General features: G+C 38.5%; 1 protein-coding gene across 1 annotated transcript in view; it reads right to left on the bottom strand.

The window, feature by feature from the left end:
• The window catches only part of SPTLC3 (serine palmitoyltransferase long chain base subunit 3), a 166812-nt gene that overhangs the window by 119673 nt on the left and 22458 nt on the right, over positions 1–24681 (bottom strand). Inside the window, exon 2 of the mRNA XM_003252865.4 lies at positions 6639–6824. Coding sequence (XP_003252913.2) covers positions 6639–6824 — 186 coding nt within the window. The remainder of the gene's footprint in view (positions 1–6638; positions 6825–24681) is intronic.

Raw genomic sequence — 24681 nt, 5'->3', positions numbered from 1 at the left:
CTGAGCTGTGCCGTTTTCTTCTGTGCCTCACAGGTGCTGATCCCAGGAGCACACCCCAATAACCTTCCTGCATTCAGGCCACCATCTCAGAGTAGGCTTTCTAGGAAACAACTTTTCATGGGTATTTTTTTTTTCCTGATAAAATGTAAGAAATTGCTTTAGATAAACAAGAAGATTAGACCTGTTGGTTTAATAGAGCAAATACACTGAAAGGTTAGAAAATAGATTGTAGATCCGAAGCCTAAGCCTTCCAAGAAATGCCACACCTGAGAAATTTACATTTGATTCAGCCTTTGTCCCTATGCTCTGAAATATGCTGATTTATTATGCATTAGTTACTTGTACCTGGGGAGCAGGCAGATTGGTGATAAAAGCCTCTAGAACAGTGCAGCTGGTGGGGGTAGGGGCCATGGAGATCACTGTGAGAATGCCCAAGGAGAATTCCCCTTCAAATCCCATTTTCCCAGTTACATTATCAGCTCTACTAGGACCAGAGAAACCTGCGTCTCTGGAAGCATGCTGAGTTGTCTCCTGCTTGATTTAACTGTTTCTTTATCCTTTATAACTCAAGAACCTTTGTGTCCTCAAAGCTGTCTGTGGCCATCATTTTGCCAACAGAACCATTTCATTGTAATGGATGTGATGTTGCTATCCACATATCTGCCCAAACTAGAACTTGAGATTCCCCTATTTTCCTCCTTCTATCTTATCTTCTGTACACTCAGCCACCAAGACTTATCGATACCTCCTAAATATTCTCTATAATTAATTTCCTTTTCCTTCTATCTGCCTCTTTCCTAGTTCAAACACAAATAATCTCTTTTCTAAACTACTGTTAACTTTTTTTCTTGTCACTTTGCTTTTCATCTTGAATTGGGACTCTGTCTCTGAAATCTATTAAATTTCCTGAAGTTCTTCGCTTTCTTTTCATCCTTTCTCTTTTTCTCCATGAACTTACCCTGGAAGATCTTGTCTACTTCCCTGGCTTTGATTCCTGTTGACATGCTGAAGATAAACTGAAGATGTTACAGTATCCCACTGAGACTTTTTCCAGAGGTCCAGACCTTTAAGTTTAGCTGCCAGTTCTTCAAACTCAACTTGTCAAAAAGTGAGTTGACCACTTTCTCCCTCCAACTGGATCTTGCTTCTCTATTACCCATCTCAGTGAATGACACCAGCTTCTGCTACCTGTCATAAACCTGGATGTGGTCTTTGATTTGTCCTTCTCCCTATTTTCCTAGGTCAAATCAAACATCTCTAACTCTACCTCTTAAACCTCTCCTGGCCTTTTCTCTTGCCACCACCCCTATTGTCACTACCTTGGTCCCAGGCCAACCATCTCACCTAGAATTTTTAAACCTGTATATCTGCATCAGCCTCTTACTTTCTTTTTTGATCTCTCTGTTGTCTTTCTGCAACCCATTTCTTATAGGGTAGAGAGAATTATCTTTCTGTCTACAAATATGCATTCCTTTGCCTGAAGTCCTTCAATACTTTCCCATTGTTCTTATAATACATGTCCATGGCTTATAAAAAAACCCATTATAGTCTGGCCCCTGCTTGCCTCTCAGCAGTCTTTCTCCCCACATACTCCCACTCTCATTCACAACACTCGGTCATTGGAATTCTGTGGTTCCTTGAATGCACAAGGCTTTCTCTAACCTCTGTACCATGTTGCACCATATTCTCTCTTCTTAGAGATTCCTTTTCCCTCTTGATTCACCCTTTGCCTTACAATTTACTCATCAGCGTCTAGATCCCAATTTAACTTTCTCTTTTACCGAGAAGTTTTCATTAAACACCAAATCATGTTAAACATTTTTCTCCTTGATAATATCCTGAAGAGTGTTTTCCAACTTGGTTCCATTCTTCTTGTCACTTTCAGGCACATCAATCAAATGTAGGTTTGGTCTTTTCACATAGTCCCATATTTCTTGGAGGCTTTGTTCATTCCTTTTTATTCTTTTTTCCCTAATCTTGTTTACACGCTTTATTTCATTAAGTTGATCTTCAATCTCTGATATCCTTTCTTCTGCTTGATCAATTTGGCTACTGATACTTGTGTATGCTTCACGAAGTTTTTGTGCTGTGTTTTTCAGCTCCATCAGGTCATTTATGTTCTTCTCTAAACTGGTTTTTCTAGTTAGCACTTTGTCTAGACTTTTTTCAGCGTTCTTAGCTTCCTTGCATTGGGTTAGAACATGCTTCTTTAGCTTGGAGGAGTTTGTTATTTCCCACCTTCTGAAGCCTACTTCTGTCAATTCGTCAAACTCATTCTCTGTCCAGTTTTGTTCCCTTGCTGGTGAGGAGTTGTGATCCTTTGGAGGAGAAGAGGCATTCTGGTTTTCAGCCTTCTTTTGTGCTGGTTTTTCCTTATCTTCATGGATTTATCAACCTTTGGTCTTCTATGTTGGTGACCTTCGAATGGAGTTTTTGTATGGACGTCCTTTTTGTTGACGTTGATGCTATTCCTTTCTGTTTTGTTAGTTTTCCTTCTAACAGTCAGGCCCCTCTGCTGAAGGTCTGCTGGAGTTTGCTGGAGGTCCACTCCAGACCCTGTTTGCCTGGGTATCACCGGCGGAGGCTGCAGAACAGCAAATATTCTGCCTGTTCCTTCCTCTGGAAGCTTCATCCCAGAGGGCCACCCACCAGATGCCAGCTAGAGCTCTCCTGTATGAGGTGTCTGTCAACCCCTGCTGGGAGGTGTCTCCCAGTCAGGAGGCAGGGGGGTCAGGGATCCACTTGAGGAGCCAGTCTGTCCTTTAGCAGAGCTCGAGCGCTGTGCTGAGAGATATGCTGTTCTCTTCAGAGCCAGCAGGCAGGAACGTTTAAGTCTGCTGAAGCTGTACCCACAGCTGCCCCTTCCCCCAGGTGCTCTGTCCCAGGGAGATGGGAGTTTCATCTATAAATCTCTGACTGGGGCTGCTGCCTTTCTTTAACGAGATGCCAGGCCCAGAGAGGAGGAATCTAGAGTGGCAGTCTGGCTACAGCAGCTTTGAGGAGCTGTGGTGGACTCCACCCAATTTGAACTTCCCCACGGCTTTGTTTACACTATGAGGGGAAAACAGCCTACTTAAGCCTCAGTAATGGTGGATGCCCCTCCTGCTACCAAGCTCGAGTGTCCCAGGTTGACTGCTGTGCTGGCAGCAAGAATTTCAAGCCAGTGGATCTTAGTTCGCTGGGCTCCGTGGGGGTGGGATCCGCTGAATTAGACAACTTGGTTCCCTGGCTTCAACCCCCTTTCCAGGGGAGTGAATGGTTCTGTCTCACTGGTGTTCCAGGTGCCACTGGGGTGTGGAAAAAAAAAAAAAACACAAAACTCCCGCAGTAGCTTGGTGTCTGCCTAAATGGCTGCCCAATTTTGTGCTTGAAACCCAGGGCCCTGGTGATGTAGGCGCCTGAGGGAATCTCCTGGTCTGCGGGTTATGAAGACTGTGGGAAAAGTGTAGTATCTGGACCAGAATGCACTGTTTCTCGTGGCACAGTCCCTCACGGCTTCCCTTGGCTAGGGGAGGGAGTTCCCCAACCCCTTGTGCTTCCCAGGTGAGGCAATGCCGCACCCTGCTTCGGCTTGCCCTCTGTGGGCTGCACCAACTGTCTAACCAGTCCCAGTGAGATGAGCGCCATATCTCAGTTGGAAATGCAGAAATCAAATGCCTTCTGCGTTGATCCTGCTGGGAGCTGCAGACCAGAGCTGTTCCTATTCGGCCATCTTGCCAGCCACACTGGTTATTTCCTTTCTTCTGCTGGGTTTGCATTTGGTTTGTTCAAGTTTCTCTAGTTCCTTGAGGTGTGGCCTTAGAGTGTCTGTCTGTGCTCTTTCAGACATTTTGATGTAGGAGTTTAGGGCTATGAGCTTTCTCTTAGCACTGCCTTAGGTTTTGGTAAGTTATGTCATTATTGTCATTCACTTTGAAGAATTTTTTAATTTCCATGTTGATTTCATTTTTGACCCAGTGCTCATTCAGGAGCAGGTTATTTAATTTCCATGTATTTGCATGGTTTTAAAGTTCCTTTTGGAGTTGATTTCCAGTTTTATTCCACTGTGGCCTGGGAGAGTGCTTGATATTATTTCAATTTTCCTAAGTTTATTGAGTCTCATTTTATGGCCTGTCATATGGTCTATCTTGGAGAAAGTTCCATGTGCTGTTGAATAGAATGTGTATTCTGCGGTTGTTGGATGAAATGTTCTGTATATATCTGTTAAGTCCATTTGTTCCAAGGTATAGTTTAAATCCATTGTTTCTTTGTTGACTTTCTGTCTTGATGACCTGTCTAGTGCTGTCAGTGGAGTACTGAAGTCCCTCACTATTATTGTGTTGCTGTCTATTTCATTTCTTAGGTCTATTAGTAATCATTTTATAAATTTAGGATCTCCAGTGTTAGGTTAGGTGCATATATGTTTAGGATTGTGATATTTTCCTGTTGGACAAGGCCTTTTACCATTACACAATGTCCCTCTTTGTTCCTTTTAACCACTGTTGCTTTACAGTTGTCTGATATTAGAATAGCTACCCCTGCTCTCTTTTGGTGTCTGTTTGCATGAAATGCCTTTTTCCACCCCTTTACTTTAAGTTTATGTGAGTCCTTATGTGTTAAGTGAGTCTCCTGAAGGCAGCAGATAGTTGGTTGTTGAGTTCTTATCCATTCTGTGGTTCTGTATCTTTTAAGTGGGTCATTTAGGCCATTTACATTCAATGTTAGTATTGAAATGTGAGGTATCATTACATTCGTCATGCTCGTTGTTGTCTGTGTACTTTGGGTTTTTTCTTTTTTGTTTTCGCTTTTTAACTTGTGTGTGTGTGTTTTTTAATAGGTCCCATGTGATTTATGCTTTAAAGAAGCTCTGTTTTCCAGGATTTGTTTCAATATTTAGAGCTCCTTTTATCAGTTCTTGTAGTGGTGGCTTGGTGTGAATTATCTCAGCATTTGTTTGTCTGAAGATGACTATATCTTTCCTTCATATATGATGCTTAGTTTCACTGTATACAAAATTCTTGGCTGATAATTGTTTTGTTTGAGGAGGCTGAAGGTAGGGTCCCAATTCTTTCTTAGCTTATAGGGTTTCTGCTGAGAAATCTGCTGTTAATCTGATAGATTTTTCCTTTATAAGTTACCCGGTGCCTCTGTCTCACAGCTCTTAAAATGGTTTCCTTTGGATAACCTGATGACAATGTGCCTAGGTGAAGATCTTTTGGTGGTGAATTTCCTGGGTGATCTTTGTGCTTCTTGTATTTGCATGTCTAGGTCTCTAGCAAGGCCAGGGAAGTTTTCCTCGATTAAATTCTCTTCTTCCTCAGGAACATTGATTATTCTTAGGTTTGGTTGTTTAACATAATCCCAGACTTCTTGGAGGCTTTGTTCATATTTTCTTATTCTTTTTTCTTTGTCTTTGTTGAATTGGGTTAATTCGAAGACCTTGTCTTTAAGCTCTGAATTTTTTTCTTCTACTAGTTCAATTCTATTTCTGAGACTTTCCAGAGCATTTTGCATTTCTAAAAGTGTGTCCAAAGTTTCTTGAATTTTTGATTGTTTTTACTTTAAGCCATCTATTTCCTTGAATATTTCTTCCTTCACTTCTTGTAACATTTTTTGGATTTTCTTGCACTGGGCTTTGCCTTTCTCTGGCCTCTCCCTGATTAGCTTAATAACCTCCTGAATTCTTTTTCAGGTAAATCAGGGATTTCTTCTTGGTTTGGATCCATTGCTGGTGAACTGGTATTATATTTTGGGGGGTGTTGAAGAGCCTTGTTTTGTCATATTACCAAGGTTGGTTTTCTAGTTCTTTCTCATTTGGGAAAGTCTAGGGCTGAAGACTGTTGTTCAGATTCTTTTGTCCCTCGGGTGTTCCCTTGATGTATTACTCTCCCCCTTTTCCTATAGATGTGGCTTCCTGTGAGCTGAACTGCAGTGATTGTTGTCTCTCTTCTGGGTCTAGCCACCCACCGAGTCTACCCGGCTCCAGGCTGGTACTGGGGATTGTCTCCACAGAGTCCTGTGATGTGAACTGTCTATGGGTCTCTCAGCAGCGGATACCAGTGCCTGTTCCAGTAGAGGTAGTGGAGGGTGCAGTGGACTCCATGAGGGTCCTTAGCTTTAGTGGTTTAATGCTATATTTTTCAGATGCTGTTAAAATTCTTACAATGCCCAAAGAATTGGTTCAAAATATTAATAGTGTCAAAGGTGGGAAATCAGATTTAGATGAAATAGAAATGTCCCAGTTCACTTAAATGCACTTTCCTTTTCAGGATAAAGCACAAATAATACGCAACTTACAACTAGAAGACCAAAGTACAGTCCCACCCAGGAGCACTTGCTTTTATATTTTGATGTTTTTATCTTCACAATTATAGTTTAATATCTATCTTATGGGGTTGTTACAAAAATTAAATATTACAAGGTATGGGAAAGCCTTAGTTCGGTATGTGACAAATAGTAGTTGCCCATGAGATGTTTGTAAAAACAGGTCCGTAAACCCATGGGGAATGGTGTTTAGGAGGTGGAGATGAATGAAATTTGCCCTGAATACTTCCTGAGCACCTCATGCTTTCTAGGATCTGCACCTGCATCACCACTTCTGAGAACACTTTAGAGAGGAGTAGGCATTGACAAAGATCCAGGGAGGTGCGCATACGTACTTTTTGTTCTTTTCGTTCCACAGCTGCATTGCATTTTTCTATTCCCCAGTTTCTCAAAAAGTCTCTGAGATAGCCAAACAGGGTTCCAATTCCATATCCCATGTAAGTGAAAACCATAACATGAAGGGGTGCTTCCTCAAAGGATTCAACAATGAGCTTATCATAAAAATGTGGCTTCCCATTTTGCTGAAAACACAAAAGAAAATCCAAGGTTAGCATTCTCCTGTTACAAATATACTATGATACTTAAAATTGTGAACTTTCAACCCTTTGAATTCCAAAGGCCATATTTAAGATTGTAAGAAAATTAGAAACTGATCATTGAAGAGAGTAATCAAAAATGCAAACTTTATTTTACAAGCCGTAGTAACTTAATTGATTCAAGCAAAAGTTCTCAACAGAAACTCAAACCATTGGGTGAAAAGTTACAGAGTGTTTGCAAGTTGCTAAAGTATGACCCCATAGCTTACTTCGTAATCACAAACTTGGGGTCGTTACCTTAATCAGGTGATCAAATCATATCACAAACGTTGGAACAAGCAGCCACTCTACACTCCTGTTATGTGTAATATTCAATACACAGCAAACCTATGAAATATTGAACCTGAACTTAGTCAAGCTCTTATGTTTAACTTCCATTTTACAAGAAATACTAAAGGAACATGGTAAACGACCTTATGTAAAAACAATCAGATAATCCAGAATGTAGAACTTTCTATAGGACAGCTGTTCCGGTCTTTTAAAAAAGTCTGATAAGAGAAAAGAAGGGTGGAAGAGAGGACTTAAGGGAAACAGGTAAATCCAGTGTGTGTTCCTTCATCAAATTCTGTTTTCTTTCTTTAATTTTTGTGTGAAAAACCAGGTGAAAGACAAATTTTGAGCAACTGTGGAAATCCAAATGTGGACCATATATATTCGTAGGTCTCAAAGAATTTGCTTTATGCTTTAATCTGGGTGCTCCTGTATTGGGTGCATATATATTTAGGATAGTTAGCTCTTCTTGTTGCACTGATCCCCTTACCATTATATAATGCCCTTCTTTGTCTTTTTTGATCTTTGTCAGTTAAAGTCTGTTATTCTTATTAAATTCTTATTAAAGAATTATTAATTTTATTAGGAAAGATAGAGATATTTTTAATTACATCACATAATGTTTTAATCTTTGTAGATGCATGCAGAAGTATTAAGGAGCAAAGCATTATAATAGCTGTAGTTCTCTTTAAAGTGGTTTGTCAAAATTGCATAAAAACATAAAGCAACTTTGAGAAACGTTAACTCTCGAATCTGGATGGAGAGTATATAGGTGTGTTTTCCTACTCTTCTGTATGTCTGAAATTTTTCATAGTAAAAAGTTTAAAACATTTTCTGTTTTATTTCACTTTTCAGTAGACTTTTAGCACCAAACCATTCTGATGACTGCTTAATTGATTTGCACAGTGTAGCTCAAACAACATCTGGTCAATTGATTAGTAAATATGTATTTCTAATGCTAATATTTAATTGTTTTAGTCCTTAATAAATATTTATACATTCATTTATTATTTCATTCAATAAATATAAATCAATCTGCAGATTTCCCGTTTCTTAATGAGATGACACACAAAAAATGTTTTGAATACTTGCAATACATAACTTTTAGTGATTTACAAAAATTGTCAGATCTCTACTAATACTTAATGTACTAATTTAGCTTATACATATATATGTATTTAGAATGATTTATGATATTAAATCATGTACATTTGAAATACTGTTTTGGCGATTCTCCTAGTCTTTGTCATTGTAATCAACACTGTTTTCCAGAGCATATTATCTTCATTCCCTCTACATTATATGAGAAGCAGAATTTTTGGAATCTCTGTGATTTAGTCACTGGAAGTTTTATCCCAAGCCACAAAAATAGATGAAAAGGCAAATCAGTCTGTTAGATGAATATTTTAAATCTCTACATTATTATTCTTAAAGACATTTTAAAAGCCTTTTTATAGTGATATCTAATATTTGAATTCTTAAGTCAAAACACAAAATATTATTTCAATGGCTTGCCTCCTTATTTATTTATTATTTCAGGTTACCTCTATAGATACCCCAAACTAACATAGGTGGATGTTCCTGTCTAGCGTGTCATCCCAAACACTACTTGATGGTCTAAGCTAATGAAAATGAAAGAGAATTGGTTAATATGCAGTCTTGAGTAAAAGGTAAATGAGAGGTTATACTCTTGGCTTGTATATAGGGCATTTGTTGCATGCCTTCCCTGAGCAAGCAACATGTATAGCACTGGGAATTCAAAGATGAACAAGACAGACCCCATTCCTACTCCTCCCTCTAACTACGTCCTTACCCCAGTCATGTAGGTCTGATGGATGGCTGATCTTGCTATGCTATTTTAGTACAAACCTTTGGCTCCCTTCCTTGGCTCTGTTCTGCACTTGAACTTTAGACTACATTGATCTCCACAATTCCAGATGACTTCCTGGCCCGGTTAAGATCCACCTCCCACATCCTTCTGCATCACAGGGACACAAAATTGGCTTCCTTGCTGGATTTGTCGAGACTCTAGCAAAAGGGACTCAGAGTCTCATGAAGGAAGACATGTTGGAACTTTTACTGATTAGATATGAAGTTAAGGAAGAGGAAAAAGAAAACTATCTGCAAGGAGCACTATAGTATTGTTGATAAGAAGAAAGAAGGACTTGGAAGGAGGGCTGCTTTTTGGAGAGAAGACATGAGCATGTACAGAACATGCTAATTTGGGGGTGGCGATTGCCTGCATAAATTCCCAGAGCTCTGAGGAACATAGGAGAAAAGAAAGACCCTGACTGAGTCAATTACTACGAGCCACAGTTTAAGTCATGGTTGAAGGTGAATGCGATAAGGTACAAATCATAAAGTGGGAAGAGCAGTAGGCTTGGGACAGAATTTGTGGATACAGTGCTTTTTTGGGTACCACAGAAGAAAAAGGGTGAATAAAGAGAACCCAATGTGGGGTGACCTCAGAACCTTAATTTAACCTGCTCGCAAATTAACCTCTTTGGCTGACTTGGAGAATGGCTAAGTTGTGTGGGTGTACATAAAGACAGAAAACATGAGGATATTCAAGTCCAACCCGTGGCAATCAGCAGGTTTTCTCTTTTTCCTTTCCTGGCCCCATCTTCATTTCTGAGCTTCACATGTAATCAAATCAAGTGGCACCTTTCTCTTGAAATCCATAGGCAGTTTCTGCTTGAATTGGCTCTGAGGCAACCCTGCACTGTGCATCACAGATGGTCTACCTAGATGCAAATAAAACCCTCAGTTGGTTACACAGACTGGGCCTATATGTAACTATTTACTTGCCCCTGTGACTTATTCTGGAAGAAAGTAATAACACAAAGGAGAAAATTTCAACAACGTCCATCAGCCCAAACCAGTATCTATTTTCCTCTCATATAAATAGATACATTTTTAATTTAATGTCACTTAATTAATTTTGTTTGGCAGAGGAAAAATGAGATACCTTCGCAGAGAAAAAAGCTATCTGGAAATGTATTGGTCTCCTTAAGAGACAGCTAGTGACTCACTTACTATATTCTTTTACTTATAATTGAAGTCAGTCACAACTCCCAGGAGGAATTCCTCAATCTGTTGTTGGATAGTTATTTTGAAATATAAAATTTCATCGTATCAAAGTAAATGAAGCATAAAATCTTGCTTAATAAGTTTGCATTTATTAAGCACTTGTTATTACTGCAGATAAGCATTGCTATTTGTAATACACTTTGGCTTGTTCTACCCTTTCTTTCGCAGCCTTAAAAATAAACAGATCCTCAGCCACATTGCCTACAGTATCTAGTCGTTTGGGATGCTGTGACATCCTAGGGTTTGTTTACTTCCTGCACTTCTGTCATATCTGGAAATAAACTGGGTGCTGGAATATGCAGGGAGCCCTTTACAGACAATTACTCTTCTGTTCAATAGGTAGCTCTTTTACTGGCTGTCCTAGGCTAACATTAGAGGAGATATGAAATCAATAAATACAGTATGTTTTCCCCAGAATTGATAGTGCAGTAGGGTGTGTGTGTGTGTGTGTGTGTGTGTGGTGGGGACACAAATGACCATAATATAGAGCAAAATGTGAATGTCATAGGATGATGCAAATGAAGGGACCACATCACACTGGGTGATCAGGAGTGATTCTTGAGGAGGTTGAACTGGAGTCTGGTGTTGCTGGGTGGTCGAGCATAACAATGAAGATGATTTGCTCAGGGGTCAGACTTTCCTTTGCTGCCTGTGTGACCTTGTGAAAGTCACTTAATTTTTCGAGGCCTCAAATGTCTCCAGTGCTAAGTGGGGCTAGTAAAGGTCATTTTTGAAAACTAAGTGAGATAGTATATGCAGGTTACCTGCTACAATACAAAAACTCATTAAATGTTACAATTTTTGTTAAATATTCTGAATAGAGATGATAGATGAAAACTATTAGAATGGATAATGCTGCTTTTAGAGACATATTTGAGAAAAAAGAGAAAGACAATATTTTCTCTTGGTCATATATATTGACCAAGGATGTATATGGCTTCCTTGCTGGATTTGTCCAGACTCTAGCAAAAGGGACTAAGAGTCTCATGAAGAAAGATATGAGACCAAGGATATACATTGACCTAGGGTATATTGATCAAGAATATAATGTATCAGCTGGGCGCGGTGGCTGAAGCCTGTGATCCCAGCACTTTGGGAGGCCGAGGCGGGTGGATCACCTGAGGTCAGGAGTTCAAAACCAGCCTGGCCAACGTGGTGAAACTCCGTCTCTACTAAAAAATACAAAAATTAGCCAGGCATGGTGGCAGGCGCCTGTAATCCCAGCTACTCAGGAGGCTGAGGCAGGGGGAGTTGCTTGAACCTGCGAGGCAGAGGTCATAGTGAGCCAAGATTGCATCACTGCACTCCAGTCTGGGCAACAGAGCAAGAGTCCGTCTCAAAAAAAAAAAAAAAAAAAAAAAGAAACAAGAAAAAAGAATATAATGTATCAATACCTAGGGAGAAGAGGGAGAATGAGGGTCCTCTAAGGAGACAGCAAGTGGGAGAGGGAGGAAGAGGTGAGAGACTGAAGAGTGACACAAAGTTGAGATACTGAAGTTCAACAAGACCACTGTACATGGGGACTCTCACAAGAAAACTTGAGTAAGTAATTTTATCAGCCTGTTATCCCTGCAATTTTATCAGACTGCAGGGACTTAAGGAGAGAGAGAATGTGAAGGCAATGGGACAGGGAGCTGAGACGACTTATTAAAGAAGTATAGTGGTAGGGAAGAGGACAGAGAGAAGGTGGTGACTTCAGTTACTAATAGTGAGGGGAGTTGCTTATTTTGCAATAAAGACTGAGTGTATATAGGAGCTTAGAAAAATATTTAATAGATTAAGCATAATTGTAGAAAAAGGTGAGAGACAGTATAAGTCCTGGAACACGACCCCTTGAGAGATACAGGATGAAGAGCACCTGTGACTGTCCTGGCCACAGGGACGCAGACTATCTCAGTAGCACTTTGAAAAATGTGTGATGCAGTCACTTCTTGTGCTCTAGCTATTTAGGTTATGATACAAAAGGATGAGCAAATCTAAAACCAACTTAATGCTGCCAATTCACCATCCATTCACAAACAGACTTTTGTTTTCAGAGTGAGGCAGCCCATGCAACATGACACATTCCATTACACTGCTAGATTAGTCCAGGATGAGAATGAGGAGGAAGAGGAGGCTTTCAGGCCTTAGTTGCTCTACAAGGGCAGGAAGATTAGGGATAAGATTGGCTCAGGGAGGATGAAATGGCAAAGGAAATCTAGAGCACTGGAGCTAACGAGAGGGCCATGTTCCTTTCTGAAGTGGAATGTTTTTGGGGTTTTCCACATCATGATCAAGATTGGCATAGATCCTTCTCTGAGGGAGAGCACAAACTTCCAAGGATACTGGTGTTTAAGAATAAGTCTCTGCCTACATTGTAGCAGTTAGGTTTTGAGTAGGGAAACAGAACCACTGTGAGTGTTATAGAATAAGAGATTTACTTTAAACATTATATGGTGTTCAAGCATAGGAGCCTGGTTAAAAATCTATGGAAGGTAGACAATTTCCCTGCTGGTGGCATAAAGAGCTTCAGAGATCATCTTCACAGTAGAAATAAAGCATAACTGGTAAAAATTATAAAAATATAACTTTTTAAAGTATTTGTACATTGTCTTAAGGGCATACAGCAAATGAAGAAATATTTATTTAAGGCAATACGCTAAATATCAAAAAAGAACACTGACAGTCTGTGGCATTGAGCCATGACCTACTCTCTCCCTTTACCTCCCAGTTCAGCAAGTAGAAACATTCTACTTTGAGCAGGTGGCCAAGAAGATGAGGCTTCCTGTCGCCTGCTTCAGGCAAGGGTTATGGTATTTCTTTGAGAGGGGAAAGCTACCATCATTTCTTGTCACTCTCAGTTCTGTTTTGCAGAGGCTAAATTCTGTGCAAGTGTGGCTGAGAGGTTAAGGGTTTACTTCCTCTAATGAACACCCACTTGTAGGGTAGAGACTCTATATCAGACATGGCATGCTGAGAATACTGGGGCCCCAATTACCCTTACTCCAGCACACTAGCAGGATAGAGGTTCCATGGTGGAAGAGGAAAGCCAAGAAAACCAGAAGGTATTGCCCCACCTAGAACTACTATCCTTTCCCTAGCTCTGAAGCAGTGACTCATTGGCTTTGCCCAGTGGGAGAGAGAGCTCCAGAGCATTCCCCAAGATAACTTATTTTATTTGGTACAAAGAGTAGGGAAGTTCAAGATTAAAGGGTGCTGTGGAAAACAGTGGAGATTCTGGTGGCAAGCACTTCAGAAGAGACTGGTAGCTTGGTAAAAGCAACAAGCTAATCTTCATGTAGGTAGTTTAGCCAGAGAGAACCAGGGAAATTGATAGCTATGAAGAGCCCTCTTAAGATCAGAATAAACCTCAAAGGCTAAACGTACCAAGGATCTTGAATTTAATTGGATCAGACTGTGAAGCAATTTATGCCCCAGGGCACTGTCAAAACCAATAGAGCAATCAGGCAGCAAGTAGTGGAGACTCACAGTTGGGAGTGATATCAACAGAGGAAGATAGCTTTACAGAGTGATTTGGGAAGGCACAGTCATATAGAAGGTTTCTAAAACCACTGTCACTTCAATGACATGCTGAAGTCTGCACTCTCTAAGGGGCAACCTTAGAGGTTTTACACTGTGAGGTAAATACACTTTATGAAAATAGCTCATCTAAGTCGCTAAAAAAATAAGCAAACACAACAAAGACAATCCTCTGGTGGGGGCAGGGGGGCAGTGATTAGTATTCAGAGTTGCTACAATTTATTTAAAATGTTCAGTTTTAAGCCAAAAATACGAGTCATGTAAAGAAACAGAAAAATGTGATCTACATAAGAACAACAGATACTGCTTATGAGAAGGACCAAGATGTTGGACTTAGTAAATACAGCCACATGGCTATTACAAATATATATAAAGAACTAAAGGAAGCCATGTTAAATGAGTAAAAGAAGGTATGATGGCAATGTCTTATCAAATATAAAATATTTATAAAGAATTAAAAAAATAGAAATTACAATAAAAAGAACCAAGTGGGAATTCTGAAATCGAAAAGTGTAATAACAGAAACAAAAACTTACTAGAGGGGCTCAACAGCAGATTTAAACTGGAAGACCAAAAAATTAGAAAACTTTAAGATAGAGAAGGGGAATTTCTACAATACAAAATGCAAACAAACAAAAAACCAGAGGAAAAAAATGAAGACAAATGAACAAGGCCTCTGAAACATGTGGGATACCGCTGAGTACACCAACATACACACACTATTAGTGTTAGAAAGAGAGGAAAGAAAAAGGAACAGAACAAACATTTCAATGAATATTGGCTGAAAACTCCCTAAATTTGATGAAAAACATTAATCATACCTATGGAAGCTTAATGATATCCAATTGAATAAAGGCAAAGAGATCTGTTATCAGACATATTATAGTAAAAATGTTAAGAGACAAAGAGAAAATCTTAAAAGCAGCAAGAGCCAAACAATTGATCACATAAAAATGAACCCCAATAAGGTGAACAGCTTTCTTCGGAGTAGAAAAAATGGAAGCCAAAAGGCAGCGGGATGACATATTCAAAATGCAGAAATATTTTAAGAAGTCAATCAATAATCTTAGGTTGGCAAAACTAGCCTTCAAAAATGAAGGCAAAATAAAGACATTTCAGGATAAACAAAAACTGAAAGAATCTGTTAATAGCAGACCCACCTTTCAAGAAGTACTAAAGGAAGGTCTTCAGACTGAAAGCAAGTGACTTCAGACAATAATTCAAATCCAACCAAAAAAAAAAAAGGGGGGGCACAGGCAAAGGTGATTATGAAATTATTAAAGTGGCTCATGCCTGTAATCCTAACACTTTGGGAGGCCGAGGCAGGTGGATCACGAGGTCAGGAGATCGAGACCATCCTGGCCAACATGGTGAAACCCTGTCTCTACTAAAATACGAAAATATTAGCCAGGTGTGGTGGCTTGCGCCTATGGTCCCAGCTACTTGGGAGGCTGACACAGGGGAATTGCTTGAACCCAGGAGGCGGAGGTTGAAGTGAGCCAAGATTGCACCACTGCACTCCAGCCTGGAGACACAGCAAGATTCTGTCAAAAAAAAAAAAAAGTATAAATACAAGTTTCGTCCCTTCCCTTTACTACTATTAAATAATTTTAAAAGAAATTGTATAAAACAATATGTATAAATTCATTGTTGAACTTACATATATAGACATATATTATGCAATAACAGCACAAAGAAATTGGATGTGAGCAAAACTATATTGAATTAAGGAAATTATACAACATGGCAATTAGAGTCCACAGCAACTAATGAATAAAACCAGAAATGTTAAATAAGAAGATAAATAAGAAAGTTAATGTAACAAACTCTTTCTTTCTCAATATGTATGCACACACACACACACACACACACACATGCATACACTTATATATTTGGCATCCTTTCTTTTCTAGCTTCTTAAAAAAGACATAAAATTGTACAACATAGTATTTACAAGATTGTACTGTTGATTTTATAAATATATAGATGTCATATTATAACAGTGATAGCATAAAAGGGAAGGTAGGCTATATAGAAGTAGCATTTCTATATATCACTGGATTTAAGTTTGTATAAATTTGCGGTTGATTTTGGTACATTAACATATGTATGGTAAGCCCTAGAGCAACTAAGAAAACTCAAAAAAAGTGAAAAATTATTAAAATAATGAAAATATCATGCTAGAAAATATTCACTTAAAACACAGAATAAAGCACTAAACTAAGAATGGATAAACAAAAAGGATATGGGATATACAGAAGGCAAAAAGCAAAAATACATAAATGAAACTATCTCAATTATAACTGAAGATGTGAACGGATGAAACGATCCAATCAAGTACAGATTGTCAAACTGGATGAAAACAAAATCAAATCTATTCAGAGATGCATACAAGTTAAAAGTAAAAGAATGGAAAAAGATATATCATGAAAACAGCACCTGTAAGAAAGCTGAAATTTCTGTAGTAGTATCAGACAAAATAGATTTTAAAACAAAACTGTTCCTGGAGAGATGGATACTTTATAATAATAAAATGATTAATTCATTAGGAAGATGTAACAATAATAAACATATATGCACCTACCATCAAAATCCCAAAAAGAGCAAAGTGAAAACTGATAGAAATAGAGTAGAAAATTTCATAATAATATTAGAGTCTTTAATATGTTACTTTCAATAATGAATAAAATAAGTAGGCAGAAGACCAACAAGAAAATAGAAGACTTGAACAATAGTACAAATCAACTAGACTTAAGAGATATCTGTAGAACACATCTCCCCAGAACAGCAAAATACACATTTTTCTAAAGCGCATATGGAACATTCTGCAGCTAGTCATAAAATAAGCCTCAATAAATGTAAAAAGCTTGAAATTATGCAAAGTATGTTCTCTCCAACCACAATGGAATTAGAAATCAATAACAGAAAAAATGGGTAAATTTACAAATATGTGGAAATTAAACATTTTCCTAAATAGTAAATGAGTCAAAGAAGAAATCAAGTGAAATTAGAAGACACTTTGAGGTAAATAAAAATGAAGACATGTATACCTAAACTTATTATATATAGCTAAAGCAGTGCTTAACAGGACATTTATAGCTCCAATGCCTATATTTTAAAAAGAAAGATCTAAATCAATGACTTATCACCTTATCTTAAGACCATGGAAAAAGTAAAACAAACTAAAGCTAAATCAAACAGAAAACAATACAAAAATTAGAGTGGAAATTAATGAAATAGATAACAGAAGTAAGTTGGCTCTTCAAATAAATCAACAAAATTAACAAAGCTTTGCTTGGATGGACCAAACAAAAAGAGAAACCAGCCAAATTACTAAAATCAAGAAAGAGGGACATTGCTGCTGTCCTTACAGAAATAACACTGATTATAAGGGAATGCGATGAATAATTATATGTCAACATATTAGGATTAAGATGAAATGGACACTCTAAGAAAGACACAAAATACAAAAAACCAACTCAATAAGAAGTAGAAAATCTGAATAGATCCGTAAAAATGAAGACATTGAATTAATAATTTGAAACTTCCCACAGAAAAAGCCCAATCCCAGATGTCTTTGCTGGTGAATTCTGCCAAACATTTAAAGAATTAATGCCTATTCTTTACAAATTCTTCTAAAATATTCAGAAGGAAAAAACACTTCTGAATGCATTGTATGAGCCTTATATTACCTTGGTGACCAAAATTATACAAAGACATCACAGAAAAAGAAAACTACAGACCAATAATCTATCAATGGTGAAAATGATTTTTACACACCATATGGCAGACAGAATACAGCTAATAATGAAGATATATATATATATATATATATATATATATATATTCATAATTTTCTCTGTATTCCCTAGCCTTTCTTGCAATTATGGTAGGCCATGTGACTCATTCTGGCTGATGGACTCTGAGTGGAAATGGCATGTGTCACTTCTGGGCTGAGGCAGTCATGAGCTGGTATGCCTCATCCATCTCTCTCTTCCTCTACTATTGAATTTTGCAAACCACCAGATCCAGATGGAAAAGCTACAAGGTGAAAGTGGTGCCTGGTCTTCAATGAACTTTACATATTTGACGAATAAAACTCATTGTTAAGCTAGTGAGACTTATGGCTTTTCTGTTGCAGCAGTTAGCATTATTTATCCTGATTAATCCACCCATCTAAAATATTTCTGCATCTCTAAGACTCATTTTATTCTTGATAACCTGAAGGAATGTTCTGTTGTAGGAGATGAGCCTTCAAAGATTGTAAGAGATTCACACTTCATTCATAGTTATATAGGAGCACTTCTCCCTCAGACTCTGAACAAGCCCTGTGGTCCAACTGTCATTACTACAGAAGAAATGAAGCATAAAAATGGGGCTCAATTTAGGTTTCATGAGCACAGCACTGAGACTTGAGTGCAAGTGTGGCTTTACAAGACCACAAATTCTCCTTTCAACCATATCATCTGGTGGGGTTTGTTACGTGATGGAGACTGTTGATTGTCTACCTTATGGTCATATTCTTTATTTTTTGCAAGAAGAGCCTTGATGTTCAGTTGAAGGTGACCTTTCTCTAGCCTCGGGGGTAAAGCATAATTAGTCCAAGATAGCCATGGTAGTCTTGCCATTGACTGGTTTACACATGGGCATGAAGACCCGTCTTGGCCAATGGGAAGTGAGGGAAGGTCCATTGGGTGACTTCTGAGAAAGGCTTTATGTAAGAATAAAAATAGCTGGGAAAAAAAAGGAAAATGTCCCTGTTTTTCTCCAGACGTTGTTGTGTCTGGTTGAGATTTCTGGAATTACAGCAACCTTCCTGTGGCCATAAGGGGAAGGCATTTTTTTATGCACAAAAGATGGTAGAATGAAGAGATGGAAAATACTGGTTTTCGATTACATTGTTGAGTTACTGAATCAACAAAGCCAAGGACTACCCAATACTAGACTTGCTATGAGAGAATAACAAAAGCCTCATTTTAATCTACCCACATTTGAGGCTTCCATTACTTGCAGTGGAAAGGATCCATCAGTCAGTTCCCATCAGAGTAACAAAAATTGTAAACTAAATATGAGACTAACTGATGGGTCTCAGTAGAGGCGGCAGGACTGATGGCTATCTAGTACACACTGATACACTCATCTCAGTTGTTTATGTCCCAAATCAACTCTGATTGGTTAATGAATGCCCTAACCTGATTGGTAGTACCATTGACCCTTGAACAACGTAGGGGTTAAGGGTGCTGACCTTCTGTGCAGTCAAAAATCCATGTGTAACTTTTAACTTTCCAAAAACTTAACTGCTAATAGCTTACTGTTGATGGGAAGCCTCACTGATGAATAGCAGATTATTGCATATTTTGTTATGTTATATATGTTATATACTATATCCTTATAAAGTAAGCTAGAGAAAAATATGTTATTAAGAAAATCATAAGGGAGAGGACATGTATTTTCTATTCATTAAGTGGAAGTGGATCATCATAAAGTTCTTTTTTTTTTTTTTTTTTTTTTTGAGATAGAGTCTCACTCTGTCACCCAGGCTGGAGTGCAGTGGCGCAATCTCGGCTCACTGCAAGCTCCACCTCCCGGGTTCACGCCATTCTCCTGTCTCAGCCTCTCCAAGTAGCTGGGACTACAGGCGCCCGCCACCACGCCCGGCTAATTCTTTGTATTTTTAATAGAGACGGGGTTTCACCGTGGTCTCGATTAAAGTTCTTAATCCTCACTGACTTCACACTAAGTAGGTTGAGGAGGAGGAGGAAGAAGAGAAGTTGGTCTTGCTATCTCAGGGGTGGCAGAGATGAAAGAGGTGGATGAGGTGGAAAGGAAGGAAGGAGAGGCACACTCAGTGTAACTTTTATTAAAAAAAAAATCAGTGTATAAGTAGATCCTAACAGTTCAAACTTGTGTTATTCAAGGGTCAACTGTATAGATTATGCACTTCTAGCATGTATTTTTTTAAATCATCACCTAATTGTTGGTAAAATTCAGTTCTTTCCTCAGTAGAAAACTCTGCTTTTAGTCTAAAACATTTGAATGTCTGATTGATTTCAAAGCTGCCATTTATTTCTCTTTGCAATACTTTGGAATGTCAATTAGATATGACTGAAGTTATACAAGTGATACAGCACCAAAGATCATGAAAATGGAATGATATAAGAATGATGAGAGTACAGTTCTACCTTACTTGGAAGGGCATATAATACAACTTAATTTGCCTTACTTAATTAGGGTGAATTAATTTCTCTAAATTGTCTGGAGATTTTAAGAAATGAGTATTTTAACAATAGCTTTATGACATGTATTTTAGAAATGTTTAGAAATGCTTTATAAAACTCAAGTCTCAGCCCAGATCATTTGTTTACAAATAGGATGGTTGCTTCTTTTAGTGTGTCACTTGATTCTACATGTATATAGTCATGTATGATAAATCTATTTGCACACAGCACCTTCCTGATAATTTTATTTTTGTTTTGGAAGGCACCAGGTGCAATTAATCATTGACCAGTTGGCAGTTCATTGGTTGATAAATTTATTTGGACACAGCACCTTCCTGATAATTTTATTTTTGTTTCGGAAGGCACCTGGTGTAATTAATCATTGACCTGTTGGCAGTTTATTAGCAGACTCTGTAGTAAAACAGTGTTTCACATGATAAAATCCAAGCTTCAAGAAAGCTCCTATTTAGCAGAATCAAGTAGGATGGCTGGAGTAGAAGAAATCTAGTTGCTCAGTCAACTCAAGTTGTTCAGGCCACTGAAATCTACCAATATGTAGGACAACTTATAGTAAAATTTACTTTTTCGAAAGCATCCAAACTCCAGCACCAAATCTATTTGAAATATTTTGTTATTGTCATTATTTTCTTACCAGTTCAACACTAAACCAAGTCTCATTGAGTGTCCATGTTACCAATTGTTCTGCCAGAAGACAGGAAATGTCCACAGAGAGACTGAAAGCTGACAAATGGTACATAGAGAGATGTTCAGGGAACAGCTGTGAGAACTGGGAGGAACATGAAGCTAACACTGGCTGGAAAAGGCAGGGGAGGTTTCATGAATGAGGGAAGAATTGATCAAAGGCTTGACAGTTGAGGAGTGGAATGATAGGCACAGTAGCAATGAATAGAGAGAAAGATCCCCAAGATAGAATTGAGAACATCAGGATAGATAGCCATCACCTTTCTCCTGGACCACTGCAATCACCTCCTGGGTAGTCTCTTTATTTGATTTTGACTCCTCAACTCTGCAGGTGCTAGACAACTCTTTCTCTAGCTCTAACATCCAACCATCATTTATAACAGCATTTTTTTTGGTGAATAACAAAAAGTATGTATTTACATGTAGAACTGACACAAATGATACACTATTTAGTTCTTGAGTTGGGGTAGTTTAATTTTATGTGTGATGGTAAAGTTTCTCATTGGGTTAAATTTTATTGAAGGTCTCTGTACTTCCTATACCTGTGTGTTGGCATCTTTCCCCAGATGTAGATGTTTTCAGCCACTCTCTGCAGACATAATTTCTGGAAAATAAATTTTCCAGTTAGAGGAGAAAAGGTAATTAAAAGTAATAAAGAAAGACCACAAGAATTATGGGACACCATCAGGAGGTCTAACTCTAATCTGCTCCCTAGAGATGGCCATCAACAAAAAGAGTTTTGGAAAAAAAAAATATGTACTTTTGCCCTGTGCTGGGGATTTTCATGTCAAAAGCTAGGATGTAGCAGTCAGTGGCAATATCTCTCTTATTCCTCACTGTGTCCCCAGTGTCCGCACATGGCCTCACACATGATGTGGGATAAATATTTGCTGATTGAATCAACTTGTTAAGTGCTGTGAGCAATACTGAAGTGAAAAACCATTTAACTTGGGAAACTCAGCACATATATCAAATACATTTTTTTTTTTTTACCTTTCATACGAATCTACCTATGTCATGACAAAAACTCTCTCTGGGAATTGTTGGTTTTCAGTATAGAGCTTAGTTATTTGGTACAGAAGACAACAATCTGCCTGATCTCTGATGTTCCACCTTCCGTTTATTGCTTATGCAGTATCAAATGGCTTTCACTTCACACTCTGCTTTTTATTCCTTCCTAGCCTTTCTTCATACCATCACTTTTCAGTAATTTCTTCAGTTTCTTCTCTTTCTTCCCAACTGTTCTCCCCTTTCAGCTCTCCCTCACCTCCACCTCACATACAGACACTCTTTGCCTGCCTTAAGACACAGCTCTGGCTTCACTTCCTAAAAAGCTCCAGGCTGGATGCTCTCACTGCGTAACACCATTATTACACTCACCACCTTGTATTACAATAATATTTTAAAGATTTTTTAATAGGCAAGTCACTTAATAAATATTTTCTGTTCATTAATGAAAGAACAGAAAATGAAAGATCACTTGCAAAAATAATAGCTTCCATTATCTCTTATTATCTTTTAAATATTTCAAAACTATTGTCTGGTGTGACAAAGACTGGCTGTTCACCAAATCCATTTACCTCTCCTCCTCACAGCTAGGCTACATTTCTGACATCCCTTGAAGACAAACGTGTCCATATGACTGAGTTCTGAGCAATGTGAAGTGAGTAGAAGAAAAGTGTGTTACTTCTACGCCTAGCTCATAAAAGCCTCTCTTCCCTGTTGCCATCTGAATGTTGATGGCCGAGATGACCTTGGAAGCTACACATTAAAGATTCCAGAACTTTGTTAGCCTGGTTTTCTGAAGAAATGTGAGGAACAGAGTCCTTACCACCTCCCAACCCTACTTCTTATCACTACCAATTAGATTTATTATGAATAGAAATAAATTTCTATTGGGTTATGCCATTGGGATTTGGTGGCTTATGTATCCTGACACCTAGTATTACCTTAATACATATATACTATAAGAATATTGTTAAATTCTTTCCTTTCTAACCTTTGCTTAGAAGGGTTTGGTAGAAGTCTGAGAACCAAGTTACCTCCTCAAGGAAATGTCTGTGTTAGGAAACACCTGGTCTGATCAAAATTCAAATCAAGGTCTGAGGAAGTTTAAGTATAAAATTAACTCTGTAGCAGACCCAAGTCTTAGTTCTTGATTGATTGAGCATGCCTTTGTAAGTGTTAGGCTTCACTGACCCCAGAAGTCAAAGAGAGTGATAAGTTACAAATATGGAATCTTTGAGGGGTCAAGTTTTCCTATATTAGCTACTCCAGCCCTTCCTTTCTGTTGATTAATCAGGTCAGTTCATAAGAGGTTAATTTAATTTCTCGTCATCTTGAGTTTCCCATTCACCACCTGAGAAGTCAGCCAACAAAACAGTGAGGATCTGAGGAGGGCCAAGGCTTCAGCAAGGTGCAGCCAGAGTGGTGAGTGAAGGACGAAGGATTCCCACAAAAGGCAGGATTGCATGGAGGGGTCTAAATTGAGTCCCCAGCAGAGTGTTGAGTGAATATCTGCTGAAGAAATGAGTGAATGAGGGAGAGCCAAGACTGGGAAAGTTAAGAGAGGCAGTAAAGACTTTCCAGCATAGGAGGACGAGTGTGGGCACCCATTGGTGGGTGGAAATGAGGGAACATGGCCTTGCATTGGCCTCTGGCTGGGCCTTGAATGGTATATACTTGGTGATAAGCTGTATAGAGTCCACTGGAATTGAATAATGGAATGCCTTTGATAGCAGGGTAAGCCAGACTTTGTCTTTCAGGTAGTTGTGGAAGAAAAGTGTGCTTTCATTTGGATGTTCCCCTATCAGAACTGCAGAAGAAATGCAGGGCAGAAATATTTGTAAACTGGACCCCACTTGGAATGACAGCTAGGGTGGAGGCTCTAAGTCAATTGGACTTACTTCAGCTTTAGAGCTAAGTGGCTATCCTTCACCATCCTGCAATGGCTGCATTATTCTGATCTTGTTTATAACTGGCTGGCTCACTTGAGGAACACAGAGCTTTTATTAAGTTATTCTGATAAATCAGAGAAAACAATGCACTATTGGTTTAATATCTCTGAGAATAACTACCACCTTCTTGACCAATTATAATATGCCATGTGAAAACAATGTTTATCTCTAAGGTACTCAAAAGCTTTTATGGACATGCTCTTATTTACTTACATGCTATTCCAAAGAAGTAGGCGGTGGATCACTGTAATGGAATTAGAATTATCTTCACGTAATAAGAGAGACACAAGGACATTAAGCAACTTGCCTAAGGTTATAAAGTGGGAAAAGACAGGACTAAGTTGATCCTCTGAAATCCACATACCAGGGTCGAAGCCCGAAAGAAACATAAAAGTTAGATCTTTCAGACATGACAAACTGGAACATTTTTCAGAAATAGAGTAGCCATGGGACTTAGTCTTTCTCCTTCTCAGGTGAATACTAGTAGCTGCAAACACTGCGCAAAGCTTGACTTCCACGTGCATGTACCCGTGTTGGGCATGGGAAAGATCACTTGGGTAGTGTCTCACAGCACCCTCATGGAGGTCATGGGCTAGTGGAGGGAAACCATGTGCAAAATAGAACAAAAATAGAACCTTTTAAGACTAGAGAGCAAGAAGTCTAACCAAGTGTCATAGCAGTGGTGAAAAGGAGACAAAGAGTTTGATAATTTATTTCATATTTATACATCTGTTCATTCATTCATTCCAAGATTATATATTGAGCACCAACTCTGTGCCAGCTAGTATGCTAGGTTCAGGTGAAATGGTGTGAGCAAGAGGGACAGAGGCCCTGCTCTCATGGTTTAGATCTATGCTGTTCAATACAATTGTTGATAGCCATATGTCGTTAGTTACATTTAAATTTCAATAGTTAAAATTAAATAAGTTTAGGGATTTAGATCTTCAATTGCACTAGCCACATTTCAAGTGCTCAATATTCTCATGTAGTTGGTGGCTACCTTACTGGACAGGACATTTATAGAGC

Source organism: Nomascus leucogenys, chromosome 11 (assembly GCF_006542625.1).
Source record: "Nomascus leucogenys isolate Asia chromosome 11, Asia_NLE_v1, whole genome shotgun sequence".
In the NCBI taxonomy this organism is placed as follows: Eukaryota; Metazoa; Chordata; class Mammalia; order Primates; family Hylobatidae; genus Nomascus; species Nomascus leucogenys.
Note: the sequence above shows the minus strand (reverse complement) of the source record. Positions and strands in the feature narration are given on the sequence as shown.